Genomic DNA, 25,206 nt, shown 5'->3' with positions numbered 1-25,206 from the left:
TCTTCTGCGAACGTCCAGCGAGCAACACCACCTGAGGGGAGACGCTGGCGGGCCTCCAGAAGGGACCAATGCAGTTCGTCCTCGCAGAGGACGGAGCAGAGAAGTGATGCGCGGAGAAGTGACGCGCGGGGCGGGCATCCTTGTCCTCCTAGAGGACGGAGCAGAGAGGTGGCGCGCGGGGCGTACATCCTCCCCAGGCCAGATCACCGAGTGTGTGTTCGTGTGTGCGTGTGCCGAGGATGGGCGAGGAGCGGGCGACGCCCATCCATCCTGGCTTGAGGGCGGGCAGCGAGTGTGTGTGCGTTGCCGAGGGCGGGTGTGCAGTGCGCGGGGCACCTCCGTCCTGCCTCGAGGGCGGGCAGTGAGTGTGTGTTTGTGTGTGCGTTACCTGGATAGGAGTCTGGCGTTCTGAGCGGCCGGGGGTGTCCAGCGCACGTGGCTCACCCGGGAAGGGAGATAGGTAATTTGCGTACGGGTGTGTGTGTGTAAGTATGATGAACACCACACGCAGTGTGATGAGCGTACATCAGATGGTAGACAACGAACAAGGAATCTGTCGTGACAGCAGAAGCAGTGTGTGTGAGTAAGTATGGTGGACACCACATGCAGTGTGACGAGTGTACATCAAATGGTGGAGGAATCTGACGTGACAGCAGAAGCAGTGATATCAGTGATATTAGAAGCAGTCTTCAGTGAGTCCTTAAGGGACACTAGTCCTTCAGTGAGTACTTCAGTGAATCCTTAAGGGACACTAGTCCTTCAATGCGTCCTTCAGTTAGTCCTTCAATGAGTCCTCAAGGGACACTAGTCCTTCAGTGAGTCCTTCACTGATCCCTTAAGGGACACTGTAATACAACAACTGACGCAAGTAGTCATGGAAGAACGTACCCAGAAGAAGGAAGCGATGGAGACAATGCAAGAAGAGCTGAGAAAATTCGCAAGAGTAACGGGGCGTGACGCCACATTGGCAACGGTTGAGGAAGATGAACTGACTCGTTGTGTCTCATCTGAACCTCGTGCTCGTGAAGCCATCCAAGAACAAACCCCAGTACAAAACCAGGGGGAGGAAGATTATCTCGATCAGGGGGAGAGAGCGCAGAGGGAGAAAGAGCCTTACTCGCCTAGTGCCAGCCGGGAACGCGCCCAGACATGTTACCATGGGGAGGAAGTTCACTCTGATCAGGGAGGGAAAGGGAACGATACAGGGAAGAAAACCAACATGACACACGACGCCCTTTTCCCGACACAACCAGTGACCTTGTGCAACACCCAACAAGAGGGTGGCCAGTCAGTGGATGTGATATGGAGAGAGAGAAGGTAAGGTATGACACCCAAGGGATGGTCCAGCAGTGGGAGAAGAGGGTCTGAGGGTGAAGCGTTGGTTTCAGGCATGAAAGAAATGATGGACACCATGAAACTCGCTTACATGCTGCCACCTACATTTAGTGGAGGTTCTTGTGGAGACCACGTGGAGGCAGCGAACATCCCGTACAGAACGAAGCTCAAAATGCTCCCGTCAGCTTACGCTGGACCCATAAAGGCAGCGCTGCAAGGATGCATACGAATTAAAGACCCAAAATTGGGATATGAACAAGCATTCGCCACCTTGGACAAGGAGTACGGAGACAAAGAGACATACGTTAGTGAACTAGTAAACAAAGTTTGGCATGGAGCAATCGTAAGTTGGAACGACATACAAGGCCTGAAAGACCTAGTACACGAGCTTGTAAACTGCATAACAAACTTACGAGACCTAGGATACCTGAAGGAAATAGACACACAAGGGTCGGTGAGACTGATAGCTGAGCGGTTTAGAGGAAGATTACGAGAGAGTTACGAAACTAGCTTCTTTGAATATCGGAAAACCCATGAAGGCGAACTCCCACGCATCGAGTGGCTTCAAGTATTCCTCAGTGAAACGTTAGAGCGAGCAAAATGGGCATCGCTAACTAGGACCCAACAACATCCGAACATACGGCAAAGTAGATCTGTAGGAGCTTCCCCACCATCATGGAAGAGATCAGTGGGGCTGGTGACGTCAGCGGAGGAAAACCATGGTAGAAGAGATCAACTATGTATGGTGTGCCAGGAAAGACACTCTCTCCAGAGTTGTCCCGTTTTCGGTGACATATCTGTATGAACTCGAACACTCCTAGTAAGAGATGAGAAACAATGTCATGCATGCCTCGGTAAAGGACACCATATGGCGGGATGCAAACGCCGCAAGCTCTGTGGGGTTAAGGGATGCACTTACTACCACTCAGACCTACATTTCCCTGTGAGGAACCCATTGGGCCCCAAGACGTCAACGGAAGACGAAACATTACCAAACGGCTCTGGGAAAAACGAAAGGGGGATGAAAAGGGCTAGTGATCAACCAGATTACCACCGAGAGAGGAAACCGCATAGCAACAAATGACAAAGAAGCAGTGTCAGCCTGATTGTAACCAACACACGGTTAAATGGCAGAGGGGTGAAAGAAGAAAGAGAAGCAAAAGACAAACGGACTGTGACGATGATAGCACAGGAAAACCTATATAGGTGGAGGAGAGGAGCTGAGAAAAGCCACACCAGCAATGATCAGTGGAGTGGGAATGACAGTTCCGCCTGACAATCAAGCCGCAAGAAAATCGCCTTACCTATAGTGAAGGTTAATGTAAGACAACCCCCAGGGGGACAGACATGGTTGATTACTGGGGCTCTCTTAGATTCAGGAAGTAACCGACCATATTGTACAGAACACTTGGCTAACCAACTTCAAGCTGTGGGGAGACCAGTGTCCCTTTCTATAGACACGCTCATGAGAGAGACGTCGACGCTGAAGACACAAGTGATCGACTTGGTCGCGGTCAGCGTGGGAACGAGGAAGCGTCGAACTGTTGAAATCCCTAGAACATTAGTTGTCAAACACTTGCCGGCCTCCTTGGCGACAGCTGCCGCCAATAATGAAGAGGTTAGATCGTGGGACCACCCGAGGGGAGTTACACTATGTAAAACACCATTGAGCGTGGAGGTATTGATAGGTCTGGACGTACCACAAGCGTTCATTCCGCTCGAGGTGAGTTCGTGGCGCCCTTTGCGACATGTACCCCTTTAGGATGGACTGTAAATGGAGCCATTAGGAAAGATAGGGACAACTTGTCTGACTTGCTTGAGAACAACAGAGGTAGAATATTCACCTCAAGAGCTGGAGAACGTCTGGAAGAAAGTATACAAGCAATATGGGGTCGTGAATTCACCTACAAAGAAGAAGCCTATTCAGCGGAGGATAAAGAGGTCATCAAGCTATGGTCAAGGAAATGGAACACAGTGGATGGATACTACCAGCTCCCTATTCCATTCTGACATGCTAATCCTAAGTTACCGGACAAGAAGAGGATGGCAGAACAAAGGCTACAGTGTCTAAAAGGACGATTGCAACGATATCAGCAGCTCGGTGAGAGATATATGGAAGAGATGCAAAGGTTACTTGACGCAGGTCATGCTGAGAGGGTCTTGCACCCGGAGAATTGTACGGATTCAAGTTCAGGGAAGGTGTGGTACCTTCCCCCATCATCCAGTCCTGAATGCAAATAAACCAGGAAAGGTGAGAATAGTATTCGACTGTGCAGCTTTATATCAGTCTGTATCGTTGAATAAGACGGTAATGCAAGGACCGGACCTAAACAATACGTTGACAGGGTAATCCTCAGATTCCAACAACACAGAGTGGCCCTCATGGGTGATATCGAAGCGATGTTCCACCAAGTGTGAGTAGCTCCAGGGGACCGAGACGCACTCCGCTTCCTATGGCGGAAGGGTGGTGATTGGCGGCGAGAGCCTGTCATTTACGGTACACCTTTTCGGAGGGGTGTGGAGACCATCCTGCGCCGGATATGCCCTACAACGGACCTTTGACGACTATGGACCGCACTTCACAGAAGAAGTCCGAGAGGCCAGACGCAGCCTCTATGTCGATGATTTACTACTCTCCGTCCCTTCTCTGAGCAGAGCTACGAGGATGACACACCATCTGCGTCAACTATTGAACAGGTGTGGATTCCGTTTGACGAAGTGGATTTGCAATAAGAAGTAAGTCCTCGAGACGGTACCAGAACCAGAGAGGGCGACAGGCGTGCGAGAAGTCGTAGTAAAGGACGACAAATTACCAACAGAAAGGGCCTTAGGGATCCTCTGGGACTTGGAAGAAGACCAACTGGCTGTCCGGGATTCAAATTCCACCGCGGCCAGAAACGAAACGGAGATGATTAGCTCCATATATGACCCCCTAGGCATCATAGTCCCAATCCTTACCAAAGCAAAACTGATATTCCAAGAAGAATGCAGGAGAAAGTCAGAATGGGATGAACCTTTATCATCCATGAACGCTGCGGCATGGCAGAAATGGCAAACTTATGTTGTCTGTCGAGAGAAAGGACAGATCCCAAGGTGGTATTGGCCTGAGAATACCCAGCCTGTGAACACTGTACAGATTCATAATTTCTGTGACGCTTCACAACGAGCATACAGAACGGTATCCTACTTGAGGATGACAGACGACAGTGGAATCCATCACGTGACCTTCCTATTTGGGAATGCTAGGCTGGCACTGCTGAAACAACAGACAATTCCATGCCTAGAACTATGTGCAGCAGTGCTGGCAGCAAAAACTGCTAGACACTTGAGGAACGAGCTGGAATTCCAAACAAGGAGATCAGTGTTTTGGAATGACAGCATGGCGGTTCTTCAATATATCATAAACACTGAACGCCGCTTCCATACGTTCGTAGCCAACCGAGTGGCGACGATACACGAACACTCAGAAAGCGAGCAGTGGCGTCATGTGCCATCAACTCAAAACCCAGCTGATGACACAAGTCGCGGACTGCAAGGACTAGAGCTACACGAGAACTGTAGATAACTTCAAGGGTGCCCGTTTCTCAGACTGGACAAGACGAGATGGCCGACGTTGGTGCAGAATATTCCGGAACTGACAGACGGAGACCCAGAAGTAAAGAAGCCCTGTATCTTTTTGACAGCACAGGTTGGACAAGAAGCATATGCTATAGAGAAGTCATGGACATGTCACTCGTCATGGCATCAGCTACTGAAAAGTGTTGCTTGGCTCAGAAGATTCATCCAGTGGCGTTTTGGGAAGTCAGAAGAGGACAGCAAGGAGGGTCGACTGTCAGTTGATGAAATAAACAAGGCAAAGGTGGCTACTCTACGCTTAATCCAGAACACCGGGATCCCATTCGAAATGAAGAAACTTAAGGAAGGATTACCTGTTACGACCGGTGTCATATATAAAGTTGAGCCCTATCTAGGTCAGGATGGGCTGATGCGAGCTGGTGGCCGACTGGAGCATGCCCTTCTCCACCCAGACCACAAGAATCCCATACTGCCATCCAGGGACAATGTTGTTATGGAGCTCATCGTGAGAGAAGTGCACTCAACCAAGGTTGGCCACTCCGGCCGCGAACACACGCTAGCTGCATTACGAGAGACGTTCTGGGTTCCAAAGGGACGCAAGATCATTGACAGAGTTCTCAAGAGGTGTGCCATATACCGAAAATGCAACTGGAAGCCGACAGAGCAACGACAAGCAGACCTTCCTCCAGATCGCTTACGTCCAGGGAGGCCATTCCTCAGCACAGGAACAGACCTTCCTCTAGATCGCTCACGTCCAGGGAGAAGGCCATTCCTCAGCACAGGAGCAGACTATTTTAGACCCTTCACTGTAAGGCCGTGCGAGAGCGAAAAGATGGGGTTGCCTATTCACTTGCCTGACAACTCGTGCCATACACCTCGAGGTGCTCACTTCCTGAGAAGCAGACTCATTCATCAACGCCTGGTTAGGTTCGCCTCGCCAAGGCGGATAAGGCCTGACAATGGAACAAATATGGTCGGGGCGCAAAGAGAGATCCAAGAGGACAAGCGAAAATGGAACCAGAATAGCAGGATACGAGATGAGCTTCTGCAGCGGCAAATTCACTGGAAATTCAACCCTCCCGCAGCTTCTCACATGGATGGGGTGTGGGAACGGCAGATCCGCACGGTTGAGAAGGTTCTTCTGGCTGTAGTGGGTACACAGACATTAGACGATGAACGACTCGCTACATTCTTCTGTACTGTAGAAGAAATTGTCAATGGGCGTCCTATAACACCGGCTTCGGACGACCCACGAGACCTAGAGGCACTCACACCTTTTCACTTGCTGAGGATGAATGCTGAAACTGTGACTATTGACAACGACGTCTCAATTACAGAGACTTGCAGGAGGCGGTGGAAGCATGCTCAGTTCTTAGCAGACAAGTTCTGGAAACGATGGGTGAATGGATACATGCCAACGCTACGGAGGAGACAAAGGCTTATTCAGAAGCGTTACAATCTCAGCGTTGGAGATGTAGTCATCATATCGGGACACCCTCTCCCACGAAGCCAGTGGATGCTTGGCAGAATCATTGAGACGATACCAAGTGCTGATGGTTTGGTGAGGAAGGCTAAAGTGAAGACGAAGGATTCGGTTTTGGTCCGACCCGCTACGAAACTCTGCTTACTCGAGGGTGTAGTAGGAGTCTAAGTAAAGTTTCGGGCATAACCCGACAGGGGCAGTATTTCCGCAAACAATGATGCTGGCGGTTATGGAAGTCTTATGGAAGTAATGATGGAAGAACAAATAAATGTATGCTAATTAACATGTTCTTAATTAACATGTTATGAGAGTTGGTGTGAACTAATGTAATAAGTTAGTAGTGTCTTAAATTTCGGTGCTATGAAGGTTAAGTAAATGAGGGAAGTGTAATCGCCTGCTGTGCCGCCTCACAAGGTCCTGTGAGGCAGGCGGTGAGAGACTAATATGAGGCATGTAAAACACTAAGGAAACTAAGTTAATTAGAATAGAGATTAAGGAAACTGAATTCATTAGAGTAGTTAATTGCAGTAGTGAAGTTGTATGAGAAGGACTAGCTGTGGAAAGCTTAGCTGTAGAGAGGTAGTGAGGGTCGTGTTTACGTGGTAAAGTTGATGACATGGCGTGTAGGGTAGATAAGACAGATGGGTCACCAAGGAACTATCGCTGACCTGAGGGTAAGATGGGCAGGTGCGAGGCGCCGCGGGCCAGCAGGGACGAGGCCCGGAAGGGCAGATTCCTTTGTACCGCCACCGAGTTAGGGTGTGACTACTGCAGGAAAGACCAGACCACTACAATACAGATGCAGGTGTTCCTTGGTGACAGGCCTCCTTAAGACCCCAAATACGTAAGTTCCACATCTGTATTACGATTGCCCTAATTAGCATGATCCATGACTAGTGATGCATTATGTTAATAAAGAATGTAATGGTTTTGATACAGTATGTAATGGTTAGTAGTGCTACGCGCGTCTTATGTCTATTATGTATGTGTTCAGGTTTGACCGAATGCAACAAACGATTCGCGTCACCGTGTAGGTCTAAAATCCTTTAGCTGCCTCCGGGCAGCTACAGTTATGGTTTGCTTACTTGCCAGCTTCCACTGTCACTTTACAAGTTACGGTATTATTTTACTGTTACAAGCGTCTTAACATGGCTTTCTTTACTCTTATGGGTAATTTGAATATATCCACCGCAACTCATTTATAATGCTGACAGCATTTTTTATGTTTAATTCGCTTAAGTTGGGTATAGTTTGGTTAGGTTAGATTAGGTTAGTTTGGTTAGTTTAGATTAGTTTCGTTAGGTAGGTGGTAGGGCGTGATAACCGGCTGGCGGCCACGGGCAAGCGGCGGTGTCCCATGCAAACTGTGGACATGTCATGTGGATTGTGGACATCTTTTTAGCTTGGTTGAAACTCTTGTTTCGGGGGTGTTATTCTTAATTGATATTACTTCTACAACAAGCATGATCATCATTCGCTAGTATGAGAGTAAAGAAAATATCACCAATACTATTATAATTCCCATTTCTCAAGTATTCTAAAACCTCCCAATCCTTTCCTGGACGGCGATTCCGTTGGTCTCAACACAGATGCGTGCACTTTCAATTTCTAAAGTAACTAGATTAATTTTCACGTTTCTTTTAATACTGTACTCACGCGTCTCCACATATGCGTTCAGTGAGAAATGCTCTCTATTAATAATATTACAAGACAAAATAGGTCTGCCCTTCGCCTCCGATCAAGTCGCTCGCGATCGCTCCGAACATCGCCATACATTCACAGATTTCTTTCACTGTTATATGTGGTATGATGATTCTAGACGCATATATAAATAGATCACCTCTTTCTTTAGATATAACTGAAAGAAAACTGCAAAAGTCGACTAAGTAAATGAGAAATGACATAAAATCCACCAACTTTTCAATGGCGCAAAGGGAACCAAAGCTGCCAAATGTATAAAACGATGGTGAGCTTAGTATTTATTAAGCCAAAATTGGGGCTTGCTTCCGGTGTTTGACGAACGCGACAGTGAGTTAGTGAAACCAAACACGATTGTGGGGTTTGCTTCTTCGTAATTAGTAATACGGAGTTTCAAAACGCAGGTTATCTACGTATTACGACACGAGTTTCTTCATTATTTGTTTTGGCTCATAAACATAAACACGCAACAAGTTCATGAGACATAAATTCCCTTCGTGAAACCATGCTGTGAATCCTTTATCAGCCTATTGCATCACGGTTTTTATACATAAGAGGGTGGGTTTTATACTAGTTCTCCCTGAATATCTCTCACGGGCGACCCACTCACCCTGTTTTGAAAAGCGCGCGCTACTGGCCATTCACTCAGAATGCCAGGTAACTCACTGAAACGAGAATATTGTGCAATAATAATACCAAACCGAGGCAGAGGACGATATTAGTAAAGTATAGGAAATGGAAGAACAGGATGGGAACAGGATGGAGGGAAGAAATGGAGTAACGGCTAGCATATATATATATATATATATATATATATATATATATATATATATATATATATATATATATATATATATATATATATATATATATATATATATATATATATATATATATATATATATATATATATATATATATATATATATATATATATAATATGTGACCAGTAAAAGGTAAATATTTTTTTGTGGGAGCTTTGTGATTTATTAAGAAGTTATTTCTTGATTTCCCAGACGAAGCCACATATATTGGCTAAAATTGATTCAGTTTAGGATGTAACAACATTTTTGATTGCAGCTTTATTTCAAGTTAGTTTCTAGTTGTGCATTAATATATTTATTATTATTTTTTTTTAGTGTTGAGCTAACTTACAGAAAACATCCCGCAGAAAAATGCAGAACACTATAATTGGACCAACACACACACACACACACACACACACACACACACACACACACACACACACACACGCCTTATTAAGTATCTTGAAGATAATAATCTACTTACAGACTCTCAACATGGGTTTAGGACACGTCGTTCTACAGAAACGGCTATTTTTCATTTCACCTCTAATGTGTATCACTTCCTAGAACAAAAACAATTTTTAATAGGAATATTCTTAGACCTATCCAAAGCATTCGATACTTTGAATCACAAGATTTTGTTAACCAAACTGAACCATTATGGCGTTAGAGGCATTCCTTTAAAACTAATTGAAAATTACTTGAGCAATAGGCTACAATCTGTATATTGCAATTTCACACATTCCTCCTTCAGAGTAATTAACAAGGGTGTACCACAAGGTTCTATATTAGGACCAACTCTTTTCCTTATTTATATAAATGATATTGTCAATGTTAGCTCTAAATTCAAATACACTATATATGCTGATGATACAAATTTACTATTAAACAACTTAAATATTAACAATCTTCACACAGATTTGGTTACAGAATTAAGAAAAATTTATCATTGGACTAAAATAAATAGTCTGAGCTTAAATATTGCAAAAACAAGTTACATAATGTTTCAAAATCGCTCTGTACATCATGAGTTTCCCCCTGTTACTATTGCAGAAAACACATTGAATAGAGTAGGATACACTAAATTTTTAGGGGTCTATATAGATGAAAATATTAATTGGAGTAAACAGATATCTTTTGTTACAAATAAATTATCAAGGATGTGTGGTATTTTGTTTAGAGTTCGTAATTGTCTCACCACTGAATCACTCACTAGTATTTATTACACTCTCTGTTATCCCCACCTCACCTATTGCGTAGCAGTCTGGGCGTGTACCTGGCAGTCTTTTATTAAAAAAATAACTATTGCTCAAAATAAAATATTTAGATGTATTTTCCATATGAATAAGTTTGAATCAACACGCAACATTTATAATGAACAAAATTTTCTGAAGTTTTCAAATATTCATAAACATTTCCTACTGTTAAGTATTTATAAGTATTTTACACAATATTCTGGAGCTCAACCTTTTAAATTAGTACAGACATCATACAATATTCGGGGTAATAATGTCAATCTTATGTGTCCGCAATTCAGAACGACTCTCTTTAAATATAGTGTATTATGCTCCGGTCCACAAATATGGAATTCATTACCTTCGGAAATAAAAATGCTTCTTCATAATGATAACTTGCCAACTTTTAAAAGATCTTTGAAGACATATTTGTATAACTGCCAAAATACATAATTTTAAATTTAACATTTTGAACACAAAACAAACATTTCTATCTGAAATTTCCCTTATTCTTTGCCTGTCCCATGTATAGCAAATTTTTATAGATGTATTTTCTAATGTGGTATTGCAATATGTAGTGTTTATTTCCCTTCATGATATGTTTCGTCTAATTTCCTTTTAATTTTATTATTACTATTATTATTATTATTATTATTATTATTATTATTATTATTATTATTATTATAATTATTATTATTATTATTATTATTATTATTATTATTATTATTATGATTATTATTATTGTTATTGTTATTGTTATTATTATTATTACTATTATTATTATTAGTATTATTATTATTATTATTATCATTATTATTATTATTATTATTACTATTATTATTATTATTATTATTATTATTATTATTATTATTATTACTATTATTACTATTATTTTATTATTATTATTATTATTATTATTATTATTATTATTATTATTATTATTATTATTATTATTATTATTATTATCAATATTTCCATTTGCAGTATATTTATTGTAATTTCCTTAGCTTTAATCTTGTAATTATTATTGCTATTATTACTAGTCTAGTTACTCAAATAATTCTTTAGATAGTTTACCTAAAATATTGCCAATTGGTGTTGGTGTAAACAATATTCATAATTATGTACATATATGTGACTGTCGGGAAGCTTCGGCTTGACAGTCTCTGCCATCTTTCTTCTTTTGTAAACATGTCTTTCTCAAATGTATTTATGCAAATGGGCAATAAACCTTTACTTACTTACTTACTTACTTACTTTACACACACACACACACATACACACACACACAAAAGAAAGAAACACAAAAATAAATGCTAAATAAATTATAGATTTCGACATATAGGAAGCAGAGACAAAGGAGAAGCCATTGTCCGTAGGACAGAAGAACAAAACGAAGATAAGAGAACTAGAGAGGGAAGTGGACAGTCTGAAAGACTGTGTCCAGTTATTTAATGTTAAACCAACCTCCGCCAACACCCAAAGCTTTCATGAAACTTCGTGACATACCTGTAGTAGAGCATAGACATCTCCAGGTAGTACAATAAGAAAGCAGGCTAGTAATTTATTTTTTCACAGATTGAAAATTGTTCTCAGAATGCTATAGAGCCACAGAAGAACCACAGAAAATGTCTTTAATCAGAGCTGATGCTCAAATAACAGTTAACAAAGAACATCTTAGCTAAAAGACAATTATTGTCCTGAGAGGAATTTAAAGCACTAGAGAACTCACGGACTAAAGCTATCGGAAGATCTTAAATTCTATATGAGTTAAACTATCATTGTAGTGAGGAGTTGGTTGAATTTAGCACTTAGATGAAATATAAGCTGGCCTTGTTGGAAATTGCAGATGCTGCAGATGTAGTTCCTAATAGAGAAAAACTCTTAAGAGATAAAATTCTTAAAGGAATGCCTAAAGATTGCCGACACCGATTAGAAATGTATTGGGATGATAAGATTCACTTGAAAGGCTTCTTTGATAGGGTAGAGGTAGAAAGGGTAATAGTCTTAATCTTTACACTGCCGGACTGTTTTTCAAAGCATATAAATGATATAATATATAAATAATATAATATCGTCAACTTATTAAAATAACTGCCTAAGTATTTTTTTTGGCGATTTCTTGATTTTTACCTAAATCAGTTCTTCCGGATGTGGCGCACCTTCTGATATACTTGCCTAAGTCATTTGTTGAGTAAGAGTGGGCGAGAATTGAAAGCAAACATCTTGCCTAAATCACAAGGTGACTTAGGCATTATTCCCAGGACTGCCGAAAATTAATTTCGCAGAGCCTGGTTGAAGCGCCTGTTTACTGTGGGCTCACATTATTGCAGGAGCATGCTAACGTACAAGAGAAAAATTTTTTTGTATCCTGGGACCACAATTGCGAACCTTCATCGGGAATGCAAAATGGAAGCTGAGAAAGGTGGAGTAAGATCTGTGGAAATTTCTTACTTCACTAATAAATTCAGTGAGGAAAACTTATCTGTCTTCATCCCCCGGAAAGATCAGTGTTACGTATGTGAATCCTTCAAATATGGTAATATCAGCAAGGATACATTAAACTCAAGGATGAAGCTCGAAAAGAGGAAACACTTGATAAAGATTCTGCCAGTGCCAGTAAGTATGTTTGGACTATGGATCACGATGAATATTATGAAGTGTAGGAAGTAGACAAGAGACAGAGACAAGATATATTGAGTTGTCAGACCAGAGAGGGTCAATATAGGCAAGCCGCCTATCACAGTACCAGTAAGTAGAGCCCAACAGTTGTAATGTAGTCCTGAGTAATATGTTGATGTTATATATTGACAGAGAGGGATTGGGTATGTATAGGAAGTGTTTTCTTATTGAACATCGCGGTGTCTGTGTAGGATGTGTTTGATCATTGACTGTTCATTACGTGAATCGAATCGATGATGTAATGTGAAGTGTTTCGAAATAAAAAATAAAAAAAACTTGAGAGATTATTCCTTTTCTTATTTATTTATTATTTATTTTATTTTATTCGATTTATTCCAAATTTTTTTTATTTTATTCATTTTTATTTATCTCCTGTTTTATTTATTTTTATTAATTTTATTTTGTATTTATTTATTTATATTTATTTTATATTATTTATTATTTTCTTTTTTCTTTTTTCTTTCTTTCTTTTTCGTATGTGTGTGTGTGTGTGTGTGTGTGTGTGTGTGTGTGTGTGTGTGTGTGTGTGTGTGTGTGTGTGTGTGTGTGTAATAATAATAATAATAATAATAGTAAACGGTTTATTATTTAGGCAGTTGACAAACTGAAAATGTACATAGGGGATGGGGAAAAACTTAACATTAATCCTAAAGGTAAGTCTAATCTAGGAGGGAAATACTATTGATTGATGGCTCGCACCATGGTGGGAATCGCACTGAGTCTGTACCGGTCCGTGCGCGGCGCCTTCAGGGGCGTTATTTTGTTGTGGTGTCTGGTGGCACGGACAGAGCGAGGCGCGTCGGGCGGCAGCATGTTTCTGAGACGCGGATGATGCATTAGTCCCCTCCCAAACTTCTCCAGAGCCTCTCGGTGCCTGTGTGTGTGTGTGTGTGTGTGTGTGTGTGTGTGTGTGTGTGTGTGTGTGTGTGTGTATGTGTATGTGTGTGTGTGTGTGTGTGTGTGTGTGTGTGTGTGTGTGTGTGTGTGTGTGTGTGTGTTAGGATGCTGTGTATAGTGGTCAGAAGTCGTATCATCGCGCGAGTGTAAATATAAGTAAAGTTAATAAAAATTTAAACGCATTCCCTTGAACCCACAAGTGCCAGTCTTAAAAATCTAGGACCGCAACAAGATCGTGCAAAATAAAAATAAGACATTCTAAATAAAATATAAGATTCTGAATCAGCAATCACATTCAATGAGATTTGTTTAAGAGCTGGATATTGTCCATAATTAAAAGAAATTAGCAAATGCTACTAAGTTTAATAAAAGTGATTGCTTTGTTAAATTACTTCATTTGCAATAACCAGACACGACTTATCAAGATTAAAGACAGAAAAATAATCAGTCACTAAAATCATCCCGTAAATCTATCCTTGCGTAAGAACTAAAGAAATGCATCTTTCGAAATAAATTAATAAATAAATAAATTAATAAACAAAACGCCTCTACACTCACTAACAAAACTTACACGTTATATAAATACAAGCTGAGTTTTTGAAGGGCCTGAATGGTTTAATTAGTCGAGACTTCAGTGATGAAAGCAAAGGACAAGAATTATTGAAGAAAGAGACAAAGAAAAAAAATACGCAGGCAGGAATGTCCTGGGCACGATATTTTTACAGAACAGTAACTGGTCATTATTTTTAGGAGTAAGAGAATATTAATATTACTGTTACCTTGAAAACTCCCTTGGCTGTAGGTTAAAAAGGTGGAGAAATCCGGCCTGTTTATGAATTCTTGTTTGCTGAGAGCGAGTTTGATTAAATGTTGGTTGCAGAGAAAGACCAGAAGACGGCTACCGACTCGCCACCTGGGTGGAAATATGCAATATAGATTTGGTGCTGGATTTGATTGATAAAAAAAAAAAAAAGATAAATAAATAAATAAAAATAAATAAAAAGGGAAGGCGCCATAACACCAGTCATATGGGTTAAATTTGTTTAAATAAATAATTTTGTTGTTGAATATTTTTGTATTGAATAGTGGTACACAAATTAGAATATATTTAATACATACGTATAGCGAAATAAAAGCCATTCGCACTACTCCTTCCCTAAACAGTATCTGTGTATGTGTAACTACTCTACCGCGGATGAAGCCACAATAATGAAAATGACCCTTCTGCTCTATAGATACTCTTGATATTTACTGCTGCTATAAAACTTTTCCACCTCCAATAATCCGCTCCATTCCGCTTGGCTGCTCATACTATCCCGCGGTTCGGAATCCACGCTAAACTCTTGGTTCCCCTGCTTTACAGAGTACTTGTTTCCTTGCCCATCCCATAAATAGAATTGGAATATATTCAATACTTACATATACCTAAAAAAAAAATAAAGCGTTCACACTGCTCCCTCCCTAAACAATCACTGTGTATGTGTAACTATTCTACTGCGGTTCGGATGAGGCCTCAGTAATGATAATGACCCCTCTTGATTTTTTACTACTTCTGTAAAACTTTTCCACCTAAAAACATTGTTCTTGGTCGTGTTCTTTCACTTTCTATTCTTAAAATTTGATCATCGAGCCCGGGGGCGCACGCGCGTCCATGGCAGTAACACATGGAAAAAGAGGTAAATCACATAAAGCTCATCTTATTCCCAAACTAAACATAGCCATAGTGTGTGAAATTCCAATATATATATATATATATATATATATATATATATATATATATATATATATATATATATATATATATATATATATATATATATATATATATATATATATATATTGTTATGACCATAAGTTTTACCTCTCAAAGGTGCCACTAACTTGGTTCAGCTTCCCTAAACTACCGCGTTTACATGGTCCTACTGGTCTCCTGTAACGATAAACAAATGTGAGATCACCACCCTGTTTCATCCACTGACAAGGAAGGTAGTATTGTAACTGCCACACAATTTCATCTTGCTGGGAGAGAACCGCATACAAATATTCTAGGAGGCACAGCTACAACAAGGGACAAACAACCATAGGTGGGCGTTATCGCGATAAATTAATGATAACGATATCAAATAATCGGTTATCCGAAATTTTTTCTTCTGCGTTATCAATTCATCGGTATCGCTGGTACTTTTGGTTCCAAGCTAGCAATAATTGATAATTTTAGTTTTTGGAACATGATCATCTTGAAGTCTTAAACTTTCAAAATAAAATGTTATTTAACTTAAAACAGCACTTTTTATTAGTGAAGAGACAGGATGAATATTGGATTTGAATTTTTCTAAGATTTTTCTAAGTTTTCTAAGACAAAGTAAAAAAAAAAATTTGGATTTATCGACTTTGTCGATTTATCGGTTATCGGTTATCAGGGGATAAAGTCATCGTCTATTATTGTTTAATGGTTATCGCCGATCAGGTTACTGTTATCGATCTATCGGCTATCGTGGTTTTTTTTTTTTTTATTATTATCGTGCCTAGATATGCAAACAACTATGGGGATTATGATGTTCTGTGAGCTACCTCTCGGGGCAAAACCTCCCACAGTCACAGAACATTATCTCTTTCTGCTAGCAGATAACCTTTACAACTCTTCAGAAGACGGGCATATACCACCCAAAAACATTAAGGGCCGGGAAGAGAGTAGACTTTACAGTACAGCAGAGAAACTACATATCCTCTGGATCCAAAGCAGTCGCATTTGACAGCACAAAAGATGATAAAGCAAACACAAAACAACAAACAAGGGCGAGCAAAGCGACTTGTTGTCACTACGAGGTAACTGGCACCACACACCCAGTCAAACCTCTATAACTAATGTGTTACCTAATTAAACTGATATGGCCGAGGCTGCCGCTAACTCATATACGATACTAATTAATAAGCGCCCTCTCCTGTACATAGATATATCCAACTGTGTGCCAGTATTCGATCCCGGCGAGACTACGTGAAAAAAACCTGACTGAACGTGGGAACAGGGAAGAGGAGACTGTCCCACTCTGCTGCGAGGCAGGGAAGTACAGGAGGCGGGGAACGAAGGGGTGACGCAAAGCACCCCTCCTCGCTCTCCACTTACAACGAACGACGAACTACAGAGACTATTATCTTTCAAAAATCATTGTGAGCAGCCTACAAAGGTTGGGTGGATTATGACTACTTTATAAACAAGATGAACTCTTCAACTATATAATGTGCGACTCAGCAGGAAGGGACAAAAGAAAGTAAGGAAATTTAAATAGGGAATGGGAGTAATTATGTGCTTGGAGTTCTTCAAGTAGACATGTGGGAGATATACATGTACTTATCGCGTCTCAGGCACTTGCTTCACTCGTCTCGCTCTCCCTCTCTCTCCCTCTTCCTCTCTCGCTCTCTCTTTCTTCTCTTCTTCGAGCTGCACTATTTTCTTTAATAATTTGCACAACTGATAACCTACCCTCTCCCGTCAGAAAAATTTCGTAAGTTACATGGAACCCATGGAACCCATTGTTTTTCTCAGTGCGGGAGGGAATGACCTTGGTAAGGTCAGGAGTGAGGAGCTTATCGGGAGGTTTCGACAGGCTTTGGACAGGATTAGGGACAAGGGAGGGATCCCCGTGGTATGTGGTGTCTTGCCGAGGAGGAGAGTTGGTGCTGAGTGGCTGTCCTGGGCTATTACAGTGAATCGCAGGCTAGCGAATCATTGTAAGAGTAATGGATGGACGTTCATCGACAACTGGGTCTTTTCTATGGTAGGGACATCTTTTACGCCAGAGATGGAGTGCATTTATCACGCCAAGGTGTTCGTGTTTTGGCCGAAACACTCGAACGGGAGGTAACTGCACTCCAGCGCTTTTTTCGCTAGTCGGGAGGGAAGAAGGGGTTGTGAGGAGAAGGTGTGGGGCAAATCGTTAAATCTAGAAAGGTAGCTAGCTCAGGGAAGGTGAGAAATAGCTTAAGTGTTTACTACAGAAACTGTAGAAGTATTCTGAATAAAATAGACTTGCTTAGAGTAGAGAAATTTTATATCGTTGCTTTAACTGAAACTTGGTTAGATATGTCAGGAAAAGTATTTAATCCAGAGGTTAAGATAGATGGTTATACATTGTTCTATAAAGATAGGGAAAACAGGAGAGGAGGAGACGTCGCGTTATACGCTAGGGACACATTACAGTGTTGTATTAACAGTAGAATTAGAACAGATAACAAAGCATAGTCGATATGGGTAGATATTAAGGAAGGATCGCAGTCATTAGTACTAGAGGTAGTTTACAGACCACCGACCAGTACAAAGGAAATTAACACCTCACTGTGGCAGGAATTAAATAGAGCAGGCAGGTACAGTCAGGTGTGTGTGGTAGGAGATTTTAATTTTAGGAATATCGACTGGAGTCTGATGGTGGGTAACAAGGAAGCAGTGGAATTTCTTAAGGTAATTCAGGATAATTTCTTAAAACAAGTAGTCGTAGAACCCACATAGGAGAATAATATTTAATTCTTACTAACAGGGAGGAAGCAGTCACGCAGGTAGATGTTGGAGGACAGCTAGGTAACAGTGACCATAGGGAAATTAGGTACAATTTAGAATGGGAAGAAACTTTTAGAAGCAAAAACACTAGTAAAATACCTGACTTTAGAAGAGCAGATTTTGAGGAATTAAAAAGGTAACGGCAACGGATGCAGGGTGAGGTCAGGTCAGGGACGGAGTTCAGAGAGATAAGGCAGGATGAGAGAGGTGAGGTGAGGTGTGAGGGTGTAGGACAAGAGAAGGGAAGATGTGTCCGGAAGGGACGGAGGAAAGAGGAAGAGGGAGGTAGGTGTGAGTATGTTGGAATGTCAGGTCATGCTGAAATGAGAGAGGTGAGGTCGAGGCGAGTAGATGAGGGAGTGGAAAGGATGGTAGGGGCCAAGATGAGAGGATTAGGTGAGGTAAATGTAGATGAATTGTATAAATATTTAGTAAAGTTCATACAGGTCAGTTAGCAAATACCCGTATAGGGCAATAAAATCACAGAAAAATTACCCTAAATGGATGACTACTAGGTTAAAGCATTATATAGAGCGTAAGAGAAGTATATATAAGAGATTAAGGGCAGGTGAAGAAGTTTTAAGGTCACAATATAATGAATTAGTTAGAACAGTCGGGAAGTTAACGAGGAAAGCTAAGGGCAATTATGAATTAAAGGTAGCCAGCCAGACGAAGACGGACCTCAAGGGATTTTATCAGGTATACAGAACGAAGAATAAGGATACTATAGGTCCATTAAAGGCAGCAGATAGGGAAGCTGGTTAGTTCTGGGGAGGAGATTAGTAAACTTCTGAATGAGTATTTTTTAACTGTCTTCACCCGGGAAAACATGCAGGATATGCCAGATAGTGAACAGGTGTTTAGAGCAGATGGGACAGATATTTCCATAACTAGGGAGATGGTGGAATAGGAGAGAGATAAGCTTAAAAAGGTAAAAAAGTTCAAGACACCAGGACCAGATAAAACATATCCCAGAGTACTTAAGGAATGCAAATAGATTATTAGTGAGCCGTTAGTTTCTGTCTTTAGGAAATCACTGGAGTCGGGTGAGGTACCAGTAATGTGGAGGCAGGCTAATGTAGTACCCATCTTTAAGAAAGGAGATAAAACTTTAGCGTCTAACTATAGACCTGTCAGCTTAACTTCAGTTGTAGGTAAAATATTAGTCAATAATAGCGCGGAACATTAGGGAACATTTAGACAAATATAACTTGATAAATCAGTCACAGCATGGCTTCACGAAGGGGAAGTCTTGTCTGACAAATTTGTTAAGTTTTTACAGTAAAGTGTACGAGGCAGTAGATAATGGTGATAGTTATGATATCTTATATCTGAACTTTAGTAAAGCATTTGACAAGGTACCCCATCAAAGGCCCCCGAGAAAGGTTAGGGCACACGGGATGGATGGGAGGGTGTTAGGCTGGATAGGGTCATGGCTTAGTGACAGGTGACAATGAGTTGTAATAAACGGCTCGAGTTCTGAGTGGGGTCATGTAATTAGTAGGGTGCCACAAGGATCAGCATTAGGGCCATTGCTATTTCTAATATATATCAATGACTTGGATAGTGGAATTAGTAGTGATGTTAGTAAATTTGCGGATGACACAAAGATAGGTAGATTAATTAGGTCAGAATCGGATGCCATCGCCTTGCAGGCAGATTTAGATAGAATGAATGAATGGACGGATAGATTGCAAATGCAATTTAATATCAATAAATGCAAAGTACTTAGCGTAGGTAGAGAAAACCCACACAATAGGTATACAGTACACAGTACACAATACAAAGTAGGTACAACCAAACTCTGGTAGGTACAGGGTACGATAAAGGTTTAGGAGTTATAGTTAGCTCTGAACTCCAGAAACAGGGCAAATAGGGTACTAGGATTAATTTTTAGGAGTGTTAAAAGTAGAAGGCCGGAAGTAATATTAAAGTTATACTTGGCGCTGGTCAGACCTCATCTAGATTACGTTGTGCAGTTCTGGTCCCCACATTACAGGAAAGATATAGGTCTATTAGAATCAATACAGAGGAGAATGACTAAAAGGATACAGGGGATGAGGAGTATTCCTTACAAGGCGAGATTGAAGTTGTTAAATTTACATTCTTTAGAAAGACGTAGGTTAAGAGGGGACCTGATAGAAGTCTTTAAGTGGTATAAAGGTTATAACAAGGAGGATGTAGGCAAAAATTCTTAGTATCAGCAACCAGGGTAGAACAAGAAATAACGGGTTCAAGCTTGAAAAATTTAGGTTTAGGAAGGAGATAGAAAAAAAAAATTGGTTCTCAAATAGAGTGGAACGGACTCAGTAATCATGTTATTAGTGCTAGGATACTAGAGAGGTTTAAGAGAAGATTAGACAAGTTTATGGATGGTGATAATAGATGGAAATAGGTAGGTATATTTCATACAGGGATTGCCACGTGTAAGCCTGCTCGCTTCTTGGAGCTTCCCTTACTTCTTATGTTCCTGTGTTCTTATGCTCCACCTAGTCTCGCCTCTCTTGCTCTCTTTACTACACAGCCAATGCACCTTCTCCACTCAATACGAACACAAGAGTCACCAAGCAACGACATTCCTACACCCTTGCCACAACGCTCTTACCAGGGACCGCAGCCTCCTAGTGCATCATCACGGCACTGCCAGACAATAATCTTCCTGGCCAAACAAATTTTCCCATTAGGTTGCCAGGCAAGTCTTGCCCCTTCAGTTCTCCTCACTGGAGAACACACTATCGCCTCCGGGTCTTCACTGCCCACACCTTCACTACAGCTTGCCCGCTCCTGGCTCCTTGGAGCTGCCATGTCACACCCATAAAACTGATAAAATAAAAGTGCCACCTTCTCGGCAAAAATAAGAGGAGGTCACTCTTAAATTAAACAACATTTTACTTATCGAGTATGACACAACCAAGCCTGTTTCCCAATGTCAGGCTCAATAATACTTTCTTTCCATTCAATAATACACTTTCCATTCCGCCCACTGATCAACCGACGACACAAAAGTCATCCCAACGAACTGACGGCTGCGCCTTTCCAGGATACAGCGCACCTATTCACTCACACGGAGCCAAACTCCCGCATGTGGCCATCACAACATAAAAAACCCCGGCTTCAACAACAGCCCGGCCAATGTTCCTCTGAGCAACCTCCAATGGTCCCAGCAACTGTTCCCATGTGAAATCATTTCGCGTCAAACCCGACTCCTTGTCGCTTCGAGAAGGACGGCAACTATCATCACATACTATACTATTCAGGCGCGGCACCTGACACTTAACAACAACCTGGCCAAATGAAGCCTCTAGCAACACTGAGGGTACTTGCCGAGCGACAAGCAACAAATCATCACAGGCTGCTTCTCTCAGCACTACCTCTCGACACTGCGCCGTAACGCCCACGTCAACTACATCACAGCTCCCACAGGAAAGAGGGATCGGACTGCCAACATCACTCACAATCCCCACACCAGAGGAAACAATACTCAACATAACATGTGGGAGAGGGGCCCCAGACAAGAGGTAATTAGGCTTGCCAACCTGACCAACGTGGTTACAGTCAATAAACGTAGCCACACCCTGCCACCAAAACGTCTCAACTGCTTCCGAGTTAACCCGACTCCAAAACGGCCAAACACTGGGGCGCTACATGCTACGTACCTCCTTAACTGCGGATAGCACAGCAAAATGGAGCTCCAAACCTCTGTCCTCTCTCCACCGGCTGTACAAAATATTGTGATCACCCAATATTAACTACGCCCTACCCTCTGCTTTCTTGCCGTCCACTCCTGCCTTACCAAGAAGAGGGGCGACACGTCCTCCCTGAGAAGCAGGACACTCCTTGGGTGCGCTGACAGTTGTAGTACAAGCTATCAAGATGGGTGGTTCACTATACAGCCTCCACGCCAGGTGACAATTCTGCACCAACACTCACCCACCTGTCAGGTCATTCCCTAAAATGAAATCAACACCTGATACTGGCAGGTCTTCCGCTAGTGCCACCCGCGCCTCTGCGGTCACTAACAGGCACACAAAGACTCACCTCCGCCGTAGCAAAGCTCTCACGGCGCCAATGCCCCGGCACCATACAGGCTTGTTGGAGGCCTTTCATTGGCCTTTCATTAGCATTCCAGCACAGTGACTGCTGTGTGGCGGTATCTCTCAAAACTGTGACACTGTAGTACTCAATCTTAGCAATCTCAACAGTGCCTCTACACAAAAATGGACGGCACCAGTCCAAACCAAACCTCAAGGGGGACGGTGAGATATCCACGACAGACGAGGGGGCAATACTTCCTGCCTTTCTACCCTCACAATCAAATACTGGCCAGACCTCTTCACTCTCCTGGTCCTGGCCATGAGAAACAATCAAAGCCATCGGCTTCAGGGAGGTCTTGGAAGCCGTGGCTGTCCCTATCTTACGAAAATTATATTTTGAAGCGCCCAGTATTCTTACAATAATGACACACTGGCTGCATGCTATACCTGGAATGCTCTGCTACATACCACCAGTCTGTTTCCATCGATGGCTAGGTGGAGACTTGTTACCAACGGGGATTACTCGCCCAGACTTGTTACCAATGCCATTGCTATAACTTGGACTTCCTGACATGGTAGGGTCTGTCGCACCTCCAGACAAACTGTCACCGGCCCCGCCAGACGTCTCACTAATCCAGCGAGGCACAGGGCGGTGCGCCAATACGTGGTCATGTGCCCACATCACAGCCTCTTTTAAGGTTTCAAACCTTATCTCTCGATGCAGCGGTACAAGTTCCTTCTCGGCCACATTAACAAATTGCTCCATTACCATGAGCTCCTCTAACTCACAGTAGGAAGCAGCCTGCTCTCTAGCAATCATTTCTCAAACGTCTCCTCAAGGTAGCGAGCACACTCAAGGTAAGACTCACCGGGACTTTCCTTCCCTCCACTGAACTGTAGCCTATAAGCCTCGTACTGTAGCTTGTATGCTCTCAGAGTGTCAGCCTTAAACTCCTCATAATCCTCCAGGTCTTCCACTGATATTCTATCATAAACCTCAAGAGCCTTGCCTTTCAAGATGTTAGTAACAAAGCCAAACAATCTCTCCTCAGGCCAATGAAATTCCAAGCTCTCGTTTTCCAATCTCCTGAACTATTTAGATACCTTCTCATCAAACTCTGGTATTAAATTCAAACTTCTCACCATCTGGCTTTCTAATGTATCCTCCTTAACTACTCCCCTCCTCATAACATAAGGTGAATTAATCACAGTTTAAGTCTTCTCCAATTCAAATATTCTATTCTTCTCGGCCTCTTTCCTCTCATACATCTTCGCTTCCTTCTCAGCCTCAAGTAATCTTGGCTTCTCCTCGGCTTCTGGCCTCTTGGCCTCCCTCTCGGCTTCAAACGTCCTGGCTTCACTATTCTCTTTAGCTTTCAGTCGCCTTTTCTCTGCTTCCAGCTCAATTCTCCTCATCTCCAACTTGAATCTTAACTCCTCAGAAATCCTCTCTGTCTGGGAAAAATCCTAGTACTATGGTTAGGGCTTACACAGCCATGGACACTATTTGTGGGGCTCTGTCCTGACACCAAACTGTGTCAACTGGACACTGCCACTTACGGCAGAGGCTACTCCTACTACCAACCTTTCCCTTTCCAGCCTTTTCCCTCCTTACTCAGCTTGGTGTAAGCTGAGTACAGGAGCACAAAGGACAATGAAACGAACAACAAGCAACCGTCTCCCTCACATGGCTGCAAACCTTCCAGTAATCCTGGCAACGTCGGCAATTTCGGTTATGACTGCAGGTATTGGCCCTCTCACAGGTGCCACTAACTTGAGTCACCTTCTCTAAACTGCCTCCTGTGTACCTTAGTGCAGAACCCATATATGCGTTTATAGGGTCCTACTGGTCTTCTTTAACGATTAACAAATGTGAGATGGCTAGCCTTTTTCACCCACCGATGGAGAAGAGATTATTGCAACTGCCACACAACTTCAACTTGTTGAGAAAGAATCGCAAACTATATTCTAGGAAGCACAGCTACAATAAGAGACAAAAAAAACTATAGGAATTATAATGTTCTGTGAGCTACCACCCTCTCGAGGCAATACCTCCCACATTCACAGAACATTATCTCCTTCTGCTAACCAGCAACCTTTACAACCTCCCAGAAGATGTGCATATACCACATAGAAACGGCAAGATAAAGGGGAAGGAGTAGATTTTACTGTATGGCTTAAGAAACTATAGATCCTCTGGGTCCAAAGCTCTCAACACAGCTCCGGATCCCAGTCACATTTGACAACACAAAAGACGCTAAGCCAACCACAAGACAACAGGCAAGGACGAGCAAAGGGACTCATTGTCAACACAAGATAACTGGCAACACACACCCAGTCAGATCCCTATGACTGGTGTGTTACCTTCTTAAATCAACAGGGGCGAGGCTGCTGCTAACTAATATATCATACTAACTAATAAGCGCCCTCTCTTATATATAAATATATCCCAACTCCTTAATCTGTCCCTACAAGATTACGTCTTCCCCTCGTGCGAACAGAAGCCTGAGACTGCCCCACTCTGCTGCAAGATAGGGAGGTACATAGAGAGGAAGGGCTGGGTGATGCACAACGGCCCGCCTCGCTCTCCAGTTACTACGAGCAGCGAACTAGAGAGACTATTATCTTTCAGAAATCATTGTGAGTAACCTACAAAGGCTGAGTGGATTATGACTTCTAACTAATATGTATTTGCCCGGCACTAGCCTAGGGGATATAGCTAAGCGGAAGCTGACCGAGTAGAGGCAGCTGTTTGTGATGTCCAGAGTTATCCACGGAAATTCACAGGAGTGTCTGTGAGGCTGCAACAATATATATATATATATATATATATATATATATATATATATATATATATATATATATATATATATATATATATATATATATATATATATATATATATATA

General features: G+C 42.0%; 1 protein-coding gene across 2 annotated transcripts in view; it reads right to left on the bottom strand.

Annotated features, from left to right (window-relative positions):
• LOC135109627 (cytochrome P450 2L1-like) overlaps positions 1–25,206 on the bottom strand; it is a 112,102-nt gene that overhangs the window by 70,619 nt on the left and 16,277 nt on the right. The window contains exon 3 of one of the 2 annotated variants that reach the window (XM_064021065.1): positions 14,492–14,625. In XM_064021065.1, coding sequence (XP_063877135.1) covers positions 14,492–14,625 — 134 coding nt within the window. Of the gene's footprint in view, positions 1–9,382; positions 9,411–14,491; positions 14,626–25,206 lie in introns of those variants that run through there. The other variant, XM_064021066.1, reaches the window with a different exon arrangement.

This window comes from Scylla paramamosain, chromosome 19 (genome assembly GCF_035594125.1).
Source record: "Scylla paramamosain isolate STU-SP2022 chromosome 19, ASM3559412v1, whole genome shotgun sequence".
Classification (NCBI taxonomy): Eukaryota; Metazoa; Arthropoda; class Malacostraca; order Decapoda; family Portunidae; genus Scylla; species Scylla paramamosain.
The sequence above is the reverse complement of the archived record's forward strand: the minus strand, read 5'-3'. Positions and strand labels throughout refer to the sequence as shown.